The sequence below is a fragment of the Semicossyphus pulcher genome, unplaced genomic scaffold (genome assembly GCF_022749685.1).
Source record: "Semicossyphus pulcher isolate SPU_LCO1_2020_fin unplaced genomic scaffold, fSemPul1.0.p SCAF_3, whole genome shotgun sequence".
Taxonomy (NCBI): domain Eukaryota; kingdom Metazoa; phylum Chordata; class Actinopteri; order Labriformes; family Labridae; genus Semicossyphus; species Semicossyphus pulcher.
Genome location: NW_027211704.1, coordinates 10996481 through 11011105, shown reverse-complemented (window position 1 = coordinate 11011105; position 14625 = coordinate 10996481). Strand labels below are relative to the sequence as shown.

The 14625-nt window shown below is 38.9% G+C and overlaps 1 protein-coding gene across 1 annotated transcript; it reads left to right on the top strand.

Moving 5' to 3' along the window:
• Positions 1-11290: 11290 nt before the first annotated feature.
• On the top strand, positions 11291-12409 carry kiss1 (KiSS-1 metastasis suppressor). Its single transcript, XM_069678864.1, has 2 exons — positions 11291-11384; positions 12192-12409. Exons 1-2 carry the CDS (start codon positions 11291-11293, stop codon positions 12407-12409), a joined length of 312 nt encoding a protein of 103 aa, XP_069534965.1.
• The last annotated feature ends 2216 nt before the right edge of the window (positions 12410-14625 follow it).

The following is a 14625-nucleotide window of genomic DNA, read 5'->3' as shown; positions in this document are numbered from 1 at the left end:
TATTATAATAAACTGAAGTTTATTTCTAACTGTCGTGTGATTTATGCTGAGCTTAATGACCACTTTATATTCCAGACCTCTTTAGTTAGGGAGTTTTTAGTTAATCCGATTAACTCTGGACCAGGTGTAATTTCCTCACTGACTTGTTATCATGTGATTTGCTGGTAATATGTATACAGGTGTATTTTAAAGGTTTATTCCAGTGGTTTCAAGTGAAACGGGACCATCTCTGACATGTTGAGCCTGGATATATCTGCTGATGTTCATTTCTCTTCTTCTTAGAGCCCACTCAAAACATTCTTCTATCATTGCAGTGCTCATGTTGATCCAGGACCCTCATCATCATGTTAACATGTCAGTGATAAATATATAATAGATATAGTGTAGAAATATCTACAATAGAGATTGTGAAAATATGATTAATCATGTTTTAAACTTCAGATTTTACACTGAAAATTTTTTTTTACACTGTGAACCTGAGCTGTGATGTGATGACAGTGAACACATCACAGACTGGATGTGGTGACAGTGAACACATCTCAGAATTCACGTGATGACAGTGAACACATCACAGACTGGCTGTGGTGACAGTGAACACATCACAGACTGGACGTGGTGACAGTGAACACATCACAGACTGGACGTGGTGACAGTGAACACATCACAGAATTCACGTGATGACAGTGAACACATCACAGACTGGCTGTGGTAACAGTGAACACATCACAGACTGGACGTGGTGACAGTGAACACATCACAGACTGGACGTGGTGACAGTGAACACATCACAGGCTGGATGTGGTGACAGTGAACACATCACAGAATTCACGTGATGACAGTGGACACATCACAGACTGGATGTGGTGACAGTGAACACATCACAGAATTCACGTGATGACAGTGAACATATCACAGACTGGACGTGGTGACAGTGAACACATCACAGACTGGATGTGGTGACAGTGAACACATCACAGAATTCGTGTGATGACAGTGAATGATCAAACAATCTAGACAGGACAATTCTCCCACGGTCCCTCTGCCCCAGGCAACCACATATGGTACTTCAAGTCAATTGAAAAGGAGAGTTCTAAAAACTTTGTATATTAACAAATTGTATGCAAATGTTTGTGGGAACCTCAGGAATAAAAATCAGAAAATGTCCAGAGTGAGGCTGGTCGACCCATCGCACCTTCCTGTGGACCTTTCCCTACCTAACACCTCTATCCCTAAAACACTCGAGAAAAAAAGAAAACACCTGAGATCCAAATGTACTTGCATCATAATAGAAAACATCATTCTCAAAGCAAGTATAATAAAGAAACCCCATACTTTTCACTCCTCATATACCCCTGTTATAAACCCTTAAATGTTACTCATGCAGTTATAGCAAACTCGAAAACTAAAACCCAAGCATTATATGTTACTAGGATTGTCACTAACATAAATGTCCGATTTTCATTTTGCATGCACTAGTTGTCATGAGTTACTAGTTTAGTTATGTTTCTGTCTTGTATTTCGGTGTTCAGTTATTATTCCTTGTTTTACCTTGTCACTTTGTCTCCCTCATGAGTTCTCATTGTTTAGTTTTGTGTTTAGTGTATTCCATGTTCGGTTCACTTGTGTCTTTTTGATTAGATCATTTCCTGTTTTACTTTGTCACCTTGTCTCTCGTGTTGGTCCACTTCCTGCCTTTGTGTTTCCCGCTTGTTTGATTGTGTGCCCTGCCCTGATTGTTTTCACCTGCCCCTTGATTGTCTCACCTGTGTCTGATTAGCCTCACCTCCTAAGTTTATTTAGTCTTTGTGCTCCCCTGTCTCGTGGCCTGTTCATTGTCATCCATCGTGCGTGAGTCTATGTCGTCCTTCCTCTGGAGTTTGTCATCTGTCCATGTCCATGCATCTTCTTATTGTCAGTACTCTCAGTGTTCCCTGGATTTTCACCTTCCGTTTTATTTGGATTACTTATTGCCTGTTTTGTTTGGACCTTTTTACCATTGGATTTTGTTTGCCTGCCCCCCTTGGATTCCTCATATGAGTAAGCCTTTTGTTTTGCTTTCTGCCTTTTTGTTTAAATAAATAAGTATCTAAGTCTGCATCTGGGTCCTCACCTTTTTGTTTAAAACCTTAACCGTGACACTAGTGTATAATAAAAAGTACAAAGTATCCATCAATATCCCAGATTACAATATAATAAAACAACATCCAATACTGTAAAAATGTGTAGAAAAACATGTTGACATATCAGACTGTTGCTCCTCAACAAACATCTATTTCTGGTGTAATGTGCTCTCAACGTCATTTTTAAATCAGGGTGTGTTGTTGTTATAGTCCTTGTTCAGGGTCCTCTGTCCATTTTTCACTGTCCATGGTTGAATGCTTAAGTCCATTTAGGCTGCGAGGATCCCTGGACAAGCAGTCGCCCTCAAATTGGTCTCCCACATGTTGTCCTGGGAAGAAAGAAAATACCAGACAGTGTCTTGGAAAAACATCCTCTGATGTGCTGTCGTCTTTTTATTTATTTATTTGTTTATTATAACCTTTTATGGTCTTTCATTGCTTTTATTTTGATTTATTTATTTTTCTCTTCATTTGCATTGCTTATTGCCCCAAATTTCCCTGTTCCTGTTTTGTCGATTTTTCTTCTTTTGAATACCCTCGGTTTGGCCTCATTGTTGAAAGTTCCTTAAATCTGTTTTGAATTCCGTAATCCTCCTGAGTTCCTGCCTTTGCTTTGTCTGTCAAAGCACTTTGTAAACATTCTGTTTATAAAGGTGCTATATGAATAAAGCTATTATTATTATTGTTATTATTGGAAAAACATCAAATGAATTTATGATTCGCTTTTCCATTTCCTCCCTTTAACCATACTGATCCCCATACATCAAACACTCAACAACAAAAAGTTATAAGATAACATCAAAAATAAATGTTGAGATTATAATAAAGTCAGATATTCAAAATGGATATTTCTCAACCATTTCGCCTTCTATCGCCACTTCCTCCTCATCTTCACTCGGGTCATCCCTACGTAGTAGCGGCATCTGGGCGTTATCTCCTGGCATCACAACACCAACCCATCTCAGTATCATAGCCTTTGCAAAAGTCAACATCAGCGTACAAAAACAAAACATCACACACAGTGATAGAATTACTGCCACCATAATCTGAACCAATATAGCTCCCATTGGTCCTAGTTTGTCTTTCAACCGAGCATTAGCTGACCATCCAGCTCCTTCCGATGGGCCAAACGCATCCCTAATGAGGCGCAACGCATCTATGACGCTAGTTATGTTGTGAGAGCTATCGGGAATCAAAGTGTAACAGGCATCTCCAGTCAGGTTTAAAGCTACACATAGCAAAATATAATCAAGAGCCATATCATGTTTCAGCAACGTCAATCTGTGACTCTTCTGTGTATTTGACGAATATTCGAAACCTCTTATAGTCTCATTTGAAAACCCTGTAGGGTGTAGGTGATATTATCAATATGATCAGCCAAGAATGTTACACCATACCACGGAAATAATCCTATACCCCATTTCACTCCCAAACTTATCCTCCAGTGATAGGACTCCAAATCATGAAACTGTGCCATGTCTCTTTTCCTCCTGCTTTTAGCAATCTCATTAGATTGGACCTCATCAGTTTCCTGTCCCTTCTGGACAACAAAAACATCATTGGGAAGTTTCAATTTTGCCATGTAACAACATCTGGTCCACCCATAAGGCAGAAATATGTATGCCTTATTATCACAGACCCACCAAATATCCTTGAAATTTCCTGTAGTCACATTTCCTGGCAAAGCCTGATGCTTTACACTTAAAGTTTTACTCTGTCGACGATCTGGTGCATGAATGCTCACTGTATACGTCTCGTCATCAACTTTTCGACTGCTCTTTAGGAATTGCATCGTGTAGCTGTCACATTCTGATATTCCCAAAAACATACCAGCCCCACCATCATTTGAACAAAACAGGTTACGCCTTTCACAGGTGACACTTCCATAGCATCAGGAACTGCTGTTATAGCATTTTCATGTTGATCAAGTAAATTTGCATATGGTAATTCCCTCATCCAGGTGCAATTACCTCGAGGTCTATATAGATGATCTGAGGCAGCCATCCAAAGATCCGATGCTGCTTGTTGATTACACTGCAACCACGATAATGCATAATTTTGGCAATCTGAAGCCAATGGTTCCGTTACCGTCTCTAAAATTGGAGGCCATGTGCCCGGAGCTGGAACTCTCACCACACAAGGACAATTCATGTTACTAGCTAATCTTACAGAGTGAGTTAACTGCTGAAACCACAAATTCCTACTCGCCCATGGATCTGCAATTTGCATCGTTGAAGAGTCAAACCCAAAGGCTTTCCACTTAGTTTCTCGCTTCTGTAGCGCATGAATTTGTTCAGTCCTGCCTACTGGTTCCCAGTCTAAGTCAAACGAGTCATTGTCCACGTCCGGCCTAGTCTTCTGGAATGTCGCGGATGTATCTGTATCATTCTTTTTAACCATCGACATCTGAGTTTCAACTTTCTTACTGCTATTATTTAAACTATCCTTCAGCTCTATCGTCTGGTTTACATTTATCAATCCTTTTGATGTCGTAGATGTCATAATAGTTGTTGGTGTTGAATCTGCAAACTTTGTAGGCACTGAAGATGTCATCGTTGTTTTATTGGTAGAAGTTGTCATTACCATTGTTGTAACATTTATCCCTACCAAAGTTGAAGCTAGGTTAGTAGCCGGAGTTATATCAACACTACTGGTTGTTCCTGAAGTCACATTAGTGAATATTTTCTGTTCAATATTCACCCTTGGAGTGGTTTTTATAACGGACCCCTCTCGAATCTCTTTAACGACAGCAGATACCTGTGTAGGAACCGAGTTTTCTACCACAAGCATCATCTCATGAGTTTTGTATCCTTGTATCAAATAACTGCAATATGGTATAAATTCAAACTCTGGATCCAAATAAGTGCATGTATATTCCCCTTGATCTTCCCATGTAACATACATACATACATACAACATATGTAAGATAAGTGAACAATCTCCTGTCATTGGAAACCACCACATTTTATTATGTATTTCATACTTTCTTTGATCGTTAGGCAGACTGTCAACTTCAGGCCCTGTCATTAGTATGTCTTTACCACGACCATCTTTCCACATGGGGGCGTAATTACCTCTTCTATTCCATCTTCCACACTGACATGGAAGGTAACTAACTTAGCTCTAATCACAGTTTTCAAAGGTGTTGGAGTTATAGTAATCACCTGAGACACAGGTGTAGTTAAATGTGATATATTTCTTCAACACCTAGGGACTCTACGATCTTACTTTCATTTATTGCTACTAAAGTCACAATGTTGGTTCTGTAGACTGACTCTGACTGCACACTATGCTCTTTCTCACTCTGAAACTTTGCATCATAATAAGAAGACTTATAGTCACCTTGGTCTTCCAACTGGAACCTGTGTAGATAAAGGCTACAGTCTCCTAACCTTCACCCTCCTTTTATCATTGATCAGCACATATTTTCCTAGTGGTGACGTTCCTGATATATCAATGATCCTGCCTTGGCTATCTTCCCACTGAACTCGAAATTTTCCTTCTCTACTGTTTTCTTCTGTACACTGACTCTAGTTCTCGTAATGTTTTGGTCTGACCCTTTTTCGAACTGGTCTTGGACTCCTTGGTCCGACTGGGCCTGTGGATTCTCCTGGAGAGGCATTGCAGCCCTCTGGAGTCTGTGACGACTCACACCCCGGGGTAATGGGCTCTGTTTCTGGGACATATTGTAAATCGATGTCACCAAATCTCCTGTCCTGCTCATTGACTGAAAAGTTCTCTCTGGCATCATCAGGAGTATGCCCAAAATCATCATGATTTTCTGCACCATCGTCAATCCCCCCTTCTGAACCTTGACCTTGGGGGTCCTCATGTATCTCTGCTTCTTCTGCAGTTTCTTTTGGCTCTCTTGAGCCTTCAACATCTTGGCTCTGTGAGCGTGCCGCGTCTTCCCTTGGCGCTTTAACACAATGTGTTAAGTGATACCACGTCGGAGACCCCTTCACCTACACTGCAGTTCCAATACTACGAACCACTATAAAGGGTCCCTGGCAACTTTCGTTAAACCACTTCCTTCTAAATACCTTCACGAACACCTTGTCTCCCGGTTGCACTGTGTTCCTCATTTGCTCATCGAGCCTTTCTTGCGCCTCCTCCTGTTTTTGCCCTTTTCTGTTTCCTTTACAATCTTTCCTATTTCTTTTGGACTCCTTTCCCTCCTATCCTTTGCAGCTTTCAACACTTTCTGTCCCTCACTTTCAAACAACTGCAGAATACCAAGCTCTGTCCGTCTCTTCTTCTCTCTTCCTCACCTTCAGCTTCTCTTCCACACATTCAATTTGTCTTCCTCACCTTCAGCTTCTCCACACCGTCAACAACTTTCTCCATACCTTCAGCAACTACTAACAGGCACAAATGTATCATACCTATCATATTACTTTACTCAAAACCAAATCCCTCACTTTTCACTCGCATGTCTTCTAAATTTATAATACTTATTTTATTATACAAAGGGTTGTCAATTTATGAATCAGAAGAGTGAATATTTTAGTCTGTTTTCATTCTAATAACACCTTAAATCTTATTAATCTTTCTCCTTCTCTGTATCTCTCAAGGAGAGGAGGGAGGGGGAGCTCCCACTCTCCGTCTCACAAAAAGCATGCTAACTGGTGCTCAAAATGACGTATCACCCCTTGATCCACCTCTCAAAGTTTTAGCAAGGACTTCCAGATTTTACTGGCCATCAGAGAGTGAATATCCGGCCCAGACTCCCCTCAGAGTCGAATCAACCCAGCATATTAAAGCACAGAGTCAGGGGGAAAGAACGCACACAAAAGCCCACGCAGTATCCTCTCAATCAACAGGCAAAATACAAAGTCTAAACCTAAGCTAAACCTATCTTCTCCTTCATTTCGAATAAGACTCAATACTCTCTGAACAGACAAATTCTCTTCAAAATGCAATCACACACATACACACACACACACAGGCAGAAAGAGAGAGAGAGAGATCATACACCAATCAATCCACTAATCCTATATGTACAATTAGAATTTGTTTCTCAACTCTGATGGACTTTGTCAGGAGATTTTCTTTTCCCCTTCTTTTATTTTTTTTATCATTACGTTTTTACACATGCTTGTGTGAACAGAATGTCCTCGCTGGTCTCTCCACTCCTCCTTAGACTCAGCAAAGGCTCATACATTTTATCAATTGTATAAACGTCCTCTATGAGGCTCATAGGTTTTTTATCACTGAAGAGGCAAAAATGTTTCTCCTTATTAGTTACTAAACCTCCTTTAACCCATCATAACTTATATATTTCTACTTGATAAGGAGTCTATTCTATTTATCAATTGCACATACGCAAATACATTACACAGCCTTCTTCTCCCAGCTCAAACAAAGACATTCCACAGCTCACACACACACACATAGGCAGCATACACCCACACAGGCTAAAGACAAAGACCAAAGTCGTCATTCAACACATTACTTCACTGTGTGCTCACTGCACGCTAGGCTCGCTCAGCCTTTCCTTTTTTCTCCTCTCTCAAATTTTTTAGGCCTTTTTCTTCTCTTTTTTCTTTATCTTCTCTTTGTCTCTTATCTAAACCCAGGGCCCTTCTTTCCCTGTTTTTCCTATTTTCTTTTTTTTTTTTTTATTCCTATTTTCCAAATTCGACTATCTCTTAAAGCCAACTTTCTCTCAGTGTCTTATTTACACATGTCTTACTGTTAAGAAGATGTGGGCCCTGGCTTCATTATCTTGCATGGTTATTTAGCTCACTTACTTTCTAGTACTGCTATTCTACACTTTATCTCGACACTAATTCTTCAATTCTTTAACTTCTTTAACTTTAACTCTTTAACTTCAACTTTTATTTTTTTAACATCAACTTTTATTTCTTTAACTTTAACTGTTATTTCTTTTTCTTCCTTTTACTCTATGCACTACCCTATTTTGCATTTTTAACAACGCAATAAACCCCAATTTAGACGGAATATCACTTCAAACATCAACGCATCACAGCATGTCCGCACCAATGATTCTTTTTACAGTGCATCTAACCAGCTAAAACCCAACAGCCTCATTGAACTAACGCCCCAATATAAGTGAAAAATACTCAGCTGGCCAGTTTATATATTGTGGGAATAGGCGCGTCAAGGCCGTCAACAACTGGAGAAGCCTACATCTGGATCCTGTTCGTGACGCCAAATCAGCATCAGTCAGGCTTCATGAATACCTGGGAGTTTCCACCCAAAAGATTCCTCTTCTCAATGACATGTTTATAGTATCATATACATAATTTTAAACAGAGCATATACCATTTGTTTTACTACTCCTGCACAGCAACATTCCAGAGCCACTTGTATAAGCAACTGACATCTCAAGTCATATACTACAGTAGTGATGAATAGAAACCTGCAGTGATGCTTGGATCCAGTTTAAAGTCACACCGACGTAGAAACCTGCAGTGATGTTGCAGAAACCTGCAGTGATGTTTGGATCCAGTTTAAAGTCACACCAATGTTGAAACCTGCAGTGATGTTGCAGAAACCTGCAGTGATGTTTGGATCCAGTTTAAAGTCACACCGACGTAGAAACCTGCAGTGATGTTTGGATCCAGTTTAAAGTCACACTGACGTAGAAACCTGCAGTGATGTTTGGATCCAGTTTAAAGTCACACCGACGTAGAAACCTGCAGTGATGTTTGGATCCAGTTTAAAGTCACACTGACGTAGAAACCTGCAGTGATGTTTGGATCCAGTTTAAAGTCACACTGACGTAGAAACCTGCAGTGATGTTGCAGAAACATGCAGTGATGTTTGGATCCAGTTTAAAGTCACACTAATGCAGAAATATACAGTGATGTTTCGGTGTAAAAGACAGAGTGGGTGTAATGACAGGTTTCTTTGCTGCAGTGTTTAGGATCTCTCTTTAAAATTAATTGTTATGTAACAGGATTCTGCTGGAAAAGAGTACAGATTGTAACTGAGGTCAAAGAAAAACGTTTTATATTTAGTGTCCGTTTCCTGTTTGTGTCTGAGCTCAGTGTTCTGACCTTTGTCGGACCACAAACCTCATCTCAGGCTTATTACAGACAGACCAAAGAATGTCACTCTATCAGAGAGTCAACCAACACACACACACACACACACAAACACACACACACGCACGCACGCACGCACGCACGCACGCACACGCACGCGCACACACACACACACACACACACACACACACACACACACGATGACGCAGGAGGTGTCACCCTTTATAAGAGCCCTGTGGTCCAGGAGGGGGGGTCAGGGGGTCTCAGTCAGCTCACAGGTAAGAACTTATCGTGTTCTGTATGTGTGTGAGGATTTGGTCAGTGTGGTTCATGTCTCATCAACAGTGTGTGTGTGTGTGTGTGTGTGTGTGTGTGTGTGTGTGTGTGTGAGAGAGAGAGAGAGAGAGAGAGAGAGAGAGAGAGAGAGAGAGAGAGAGAGAGAGAGAGAGAGAGAGAGAGAGAGAGAGAGAGAGAGTGTGTTTTAGTACTCTCGTATATGTGATAAAATGGGGTCTTAGTTTTTCTAGTGTGTTTGTTAAATCTTTTATCGTCTGCTGCAGAAACTAAATCTGATCTGAAGACACAAAAACAAAATATTAAATCAATAAACATTTTTGGAGTTAGAGTTTTTGCTGTTTATACTTTGAACTGCAAATGTAAAACTGTTTTTAAAGTGTTATATTGTTAGTGTTCAATGTTAAAGTGTTATTAACGTGTTATATCATAGTGTTAAATGTTAGAGTGTTATTTAAGTGTTATATTGTTAGTGTTAAACATTAAAATGTCATTTAAGTGGTATATTATTAGTGTTAAATGTTAGTGTTATTAAAGTGTTAAATTGTTACTGTGAAATGTTAGTGTGTTTAAATGTTATATTATTAGTGTTACATGTTAGTGTTATTAAAATGTTATATTCTTAGTGTTAAATGTTAGTGTTATTTAAGTGTTATATTGTTACTGTTAAATGTTAGTGTTATTTAAGTTTTATATTGTTAGTGTTAAACGTTAGAGTGTTATTAAAGTGTTATATTGTTAGTGTTAAATGTTAGAGTGTTATTTAAGTGTTATATTGTTAGTGTTAAATGTTAGTGTTATTTAAGTGTTATGTTGTTAGTTTAAGGGTTAAATGCTAACCCTAAATCTAACCCTATCTATAAAATATAAACTATCGTGGAGTCTGATGAGGATGAACAGAGTGGGTGGTCCCCTCTTTGTATCATAGACAGGTATAGACGTCACACACTGGCTGGTTGCTAGGTAATGCCTCACTCTGGTTTCATTCATAAGCTTCAAAAATATGTTCTACTAAATAAGATTTTGGATAACTTTAAGATATTGTTAATATTTTTTTCCTAGTATGTTTTATTAAAAATTATGTCATGAGATGAGATATTAATTATATATTATCATATTATTTTAATGGTCACAGTTAACTTATCAGGTAACTTGTGTTGGTTCACGTTGTTGACTGTTGTGGGCGGATACATTACTCAAAATAAAATAAATAGAAGAACTGGATTTAGTGCTTAATCCATGAAAGGGATGTGTTCAGAGTTAATTCCTTTTTAGTCATGTTTAGTTACATAAAAAGATGAATTAAAGATTTAGACTGTATTTAAACTGTGGAAACACATTAATACTTTATGAAACACCTGGATCTTGTCTTAATGAGCCTCATTCAGAAATTTTGCAGCAGCTGTGATGAGGGATGTAAACAACAGGCCCTGATGAATATTTGATCAAATAAAAGTTACGTTTTTCATCTCTGCGGGGGGGTTGAGGTCAGAGTGAGGCATTACCTAGCAACTATCCTCCGTGTGTGACTTATGTACCTGTCGATGATACAGAGAGGGCACGACCGCTCTGTTCGTCCTCATCATTCTATCACTTTCCGTTGTACATTAATTATATTTCACATAAACATATTTTATGTTTACATATTTTAGATCATTATTCATTCATAAACTTCTGTAATTAAATTACACAACAGGAAGTCTTCCATTATTGTGAAAGAGTGACAGGAAGTGAAGTGTGTGTTTTTTCATCATGTTGTCTGAGTGTTAAATGAGATATTTTATTTATGGCAGAATATTTCAATCCCTTCAATCCTGCAGTTTGAAGGAGGATCTGCAAAGGGAATCGAACCAGCGGCCTGTCATGATGAATGGACTGTTGGTTGCTCTGATGATGGCTGCTCTCTCTGCAGGCGTCTGCACCTCTGTCAGTCTGATGTCCACCCGCTACACTACAGGTACAGTCTGTCAGGTGGAATATACTCATTACAATATACTGATTACAATACCGTACACTGATTACATTACAATACACTGATCAATTTATCTGCATACAGATCATTAAATTAACCTGTATTCACTCTGAATCAGTATCACTGCAGTTTGTGAAAATAAAACACATAAGACACACATTTCCTTTTTTCTTGTCTTTGTCGGAGGTTCATTTTGTTCCTCTTCCTGTCAGCCCGTCTGTATCACCTGGCCGGCAGTCTTCAGGTGTGGCTGCTGGGTCTCTCTGTCCATCACTTGGAGGAGCACTCCTCCTTACTGACAGAGTGACCAGTAACAGTCTCAGTCTGTTTTTGGCTCCACAGCTGTTTGGTGTTTTTAGGAAAAGATTCCCTAAAGAGGGAAGCAGCTCCTGATCAGAGACACTAAATGATCAAGCATCAACAGATAACTGCTCTAGTTTCAGTGTGCGTTAGAGATCCTTAAAATGGAATCAAACTGTAAAACTACATGAAAGTTTTTCATTGATTAATCAATAAACCTTTTGATGTCAGTTCAGTCTTTATAATGAAACTGAATGAGTTTGTCGTTAATAGTCTCTCAAACAAAATCCGGGTATTTAGTCTGACACCTTACGACAGTTTGTACATACAGAGGTGCAGTGATATTCAATAAGATCAGACAGAAAAAGAAGACAAAGAGGTTTATTCTGAATTCATGAAGTTTTCTACATTCAATCATTAATCTGAACTATCATTTATTTCATGTCAGATATGAACCTGTGAATAAAGACTGCAATCTTTTGTGTCAATCAGAACAGGAAATACTCAAAGCTCTGACAGACTTCAGCCAAGCATCGACCCCGCCCTCAGCAAAGGATTCTGGGATTTTATCTGCTAATGGAAAGTTGCCGGGGACCAGATGGAGGAAGTCTGATCTGCTCCGCCCTCAGGCGGTCGATAAACGTCAGGACGTGACCTCGTACAACCTGAACTCCTTCGGCCTGAGATATGGGAAGAGACAGCAGACCTGAATCTGATCTGAGAAATATTCTCTGATTTTATTTGAGTTTAATATAGAAAGTAAAAATCAATCAGACTCATTGATAAAGGATGTTTCCTGTGTGTGTAATCGTACTGAAGAAAGAAAAACTCAACTGTAACAAAAAATAAATAAATCTGAAGTCATCAATCACAAGAAGTATTTTTGAAATAATATACACTGATTAAAACTTTGTTAAGATTAATCTGTACATTTTAATTCTATACAAACTAATTTATTTATGTGGAGGAAAGAAATAATTTAAGAAAATAAACGTTTCAGCCTTTATTTGTTCATTGTAACTCGACATATTTTTAACCAAATAAGTATGACGGTGATAACATATAACATATTATAGTTGTATTAAAAACTTGAGGCAGACGACATGTTTCCTGCAGAAAAAGAGCAGGTTCACAGTAAGTGACTCTGACCAGTTATCAGTTTTTGATCAGACTCTCTGAGTGTGTGTTTGAATCTTGTTTCCTGTCACTGAACTTCATCTTTCCACCGAGGCAGCGAGCTGACGGGTTTCCTGCAAGAAGACTTAAACTATAAAACTTTAAGAAGAATCAGAGAGAAAGTATAAAACGTATTTAATAAAGTGATCATTCAGCCGCGTGGATCTCAACATGAACAGCTGTGTGCTGAGACTCTGCGTGTTTGTGTTCCTGACAGCAGACGGTAAGTGATTCTAATGTTTTATTCAAACACAGGAAAATGTCTAAATAAAGATATCTGTGTTTTAAAAAGAAACATCTAATCTTCTACAGTGTGAAACAGTGTATTATGATCAGGGACTGGCAGGAGAAGAGCTTTGAATAGACTTTTATATTGTACATTGAATACATTTAAACATTTGAATGTGTAACCAACAGATTAGAAACTATATTAAAAACTCAAAGACTTTTTATCGCATCACATCTGATCATTTCATTTGGAAAACATGATTAACTATAAAGAACTTTCATTTGACCTTTATTTTACTGAAAGTTTAGGAGTCACTGTGAACTAAGACGGCAGGTTGTGTTTATGGGACGGTTATAGTTGTTTAAAAAACTCAGACTAAGACACCAGAGACAGAGACAGAGATACCCAGCGTGGAGCACAAACTCCAACATTTAGACTCATATAAAGAAGATTTCTTAGATACGGCACAAAAACAAAGACGGTGCGTTTTTCTTTAGAAGAAACACATTATCACATTTTCACATTTTCACATTCAGGCCGCTTTCACACTTTTCTTGTGAGACGCTCAATACGATGTTGAGAAGAAAAAAACGCGTTTACACAAAGCAGCTCGGTGGTTCAATGCCCTCCAGCAAGGCACTGATCGCCTCATATGTTCCTGTTCTGTTCGTTCAGTCATTAAAGTACAGAACGAGAATTCTGTCTGTGTCTGGTTAACAACGTCAGATGTCATAAAGAAAGGTGTGAAGGTAGTGATTATTATATCACCTTTATTATCACATGATTCATGATTATAGATATAGTTCATTTCTGACACACAGGCCTCGTTAGCATGTACAAACAAGCTGTTAGTATCTCTGTGAATTGAATCAAGCTGCTATGAACATTCACAGTCTGAGCGCATCAGGTTCATTATGAAGTCAGAGTACACACACGCACACGCACACACACACAGGAATTAATACAGAAAAGGATTGTGAGGCTTTTACTGCCACTAAAGCTGCACTAATGAGACCAAAAGAAACCGACTCAGTCTCAGAGTTAAAAGCTCACATTGAAATCAGCCGTCGTGATAACACTTGGTGCATTTTTTGAATAATGAGGTCAATCCACACCTCCTCCTGTTGGTGGGTGGTGAAGAGACTCCTGTCCAATGTGGTGTCCCTCAGAGCACCATACTTGGCCCAGTGGCATAAACCTGTACTTCAGGTGACATTCATGTTTAACTGAGGCTTTAGCTGACTTCCTGCCATGAGCCGTCTTAAATAAATAAAGTTACATACATCTCTGACGATTGTTAAAGACAAAATATTACTTTTCAGTAAACTTTATCTTCACTTCATCTGATGGAAACTTTTTAGTGCTGCTGCTGTGGAAAGATTTACTTATCAGCTTCATCAACCACAGCAGAGAGAGCTGTGTGTGTGTGTGTGTGTGTGTGTGTGTGTGTGTGCTGATTTGAACCTGAGACAGAGACCACACTTACAAACACTCAGGACATGAGAGGAGTTGAATTTCAAA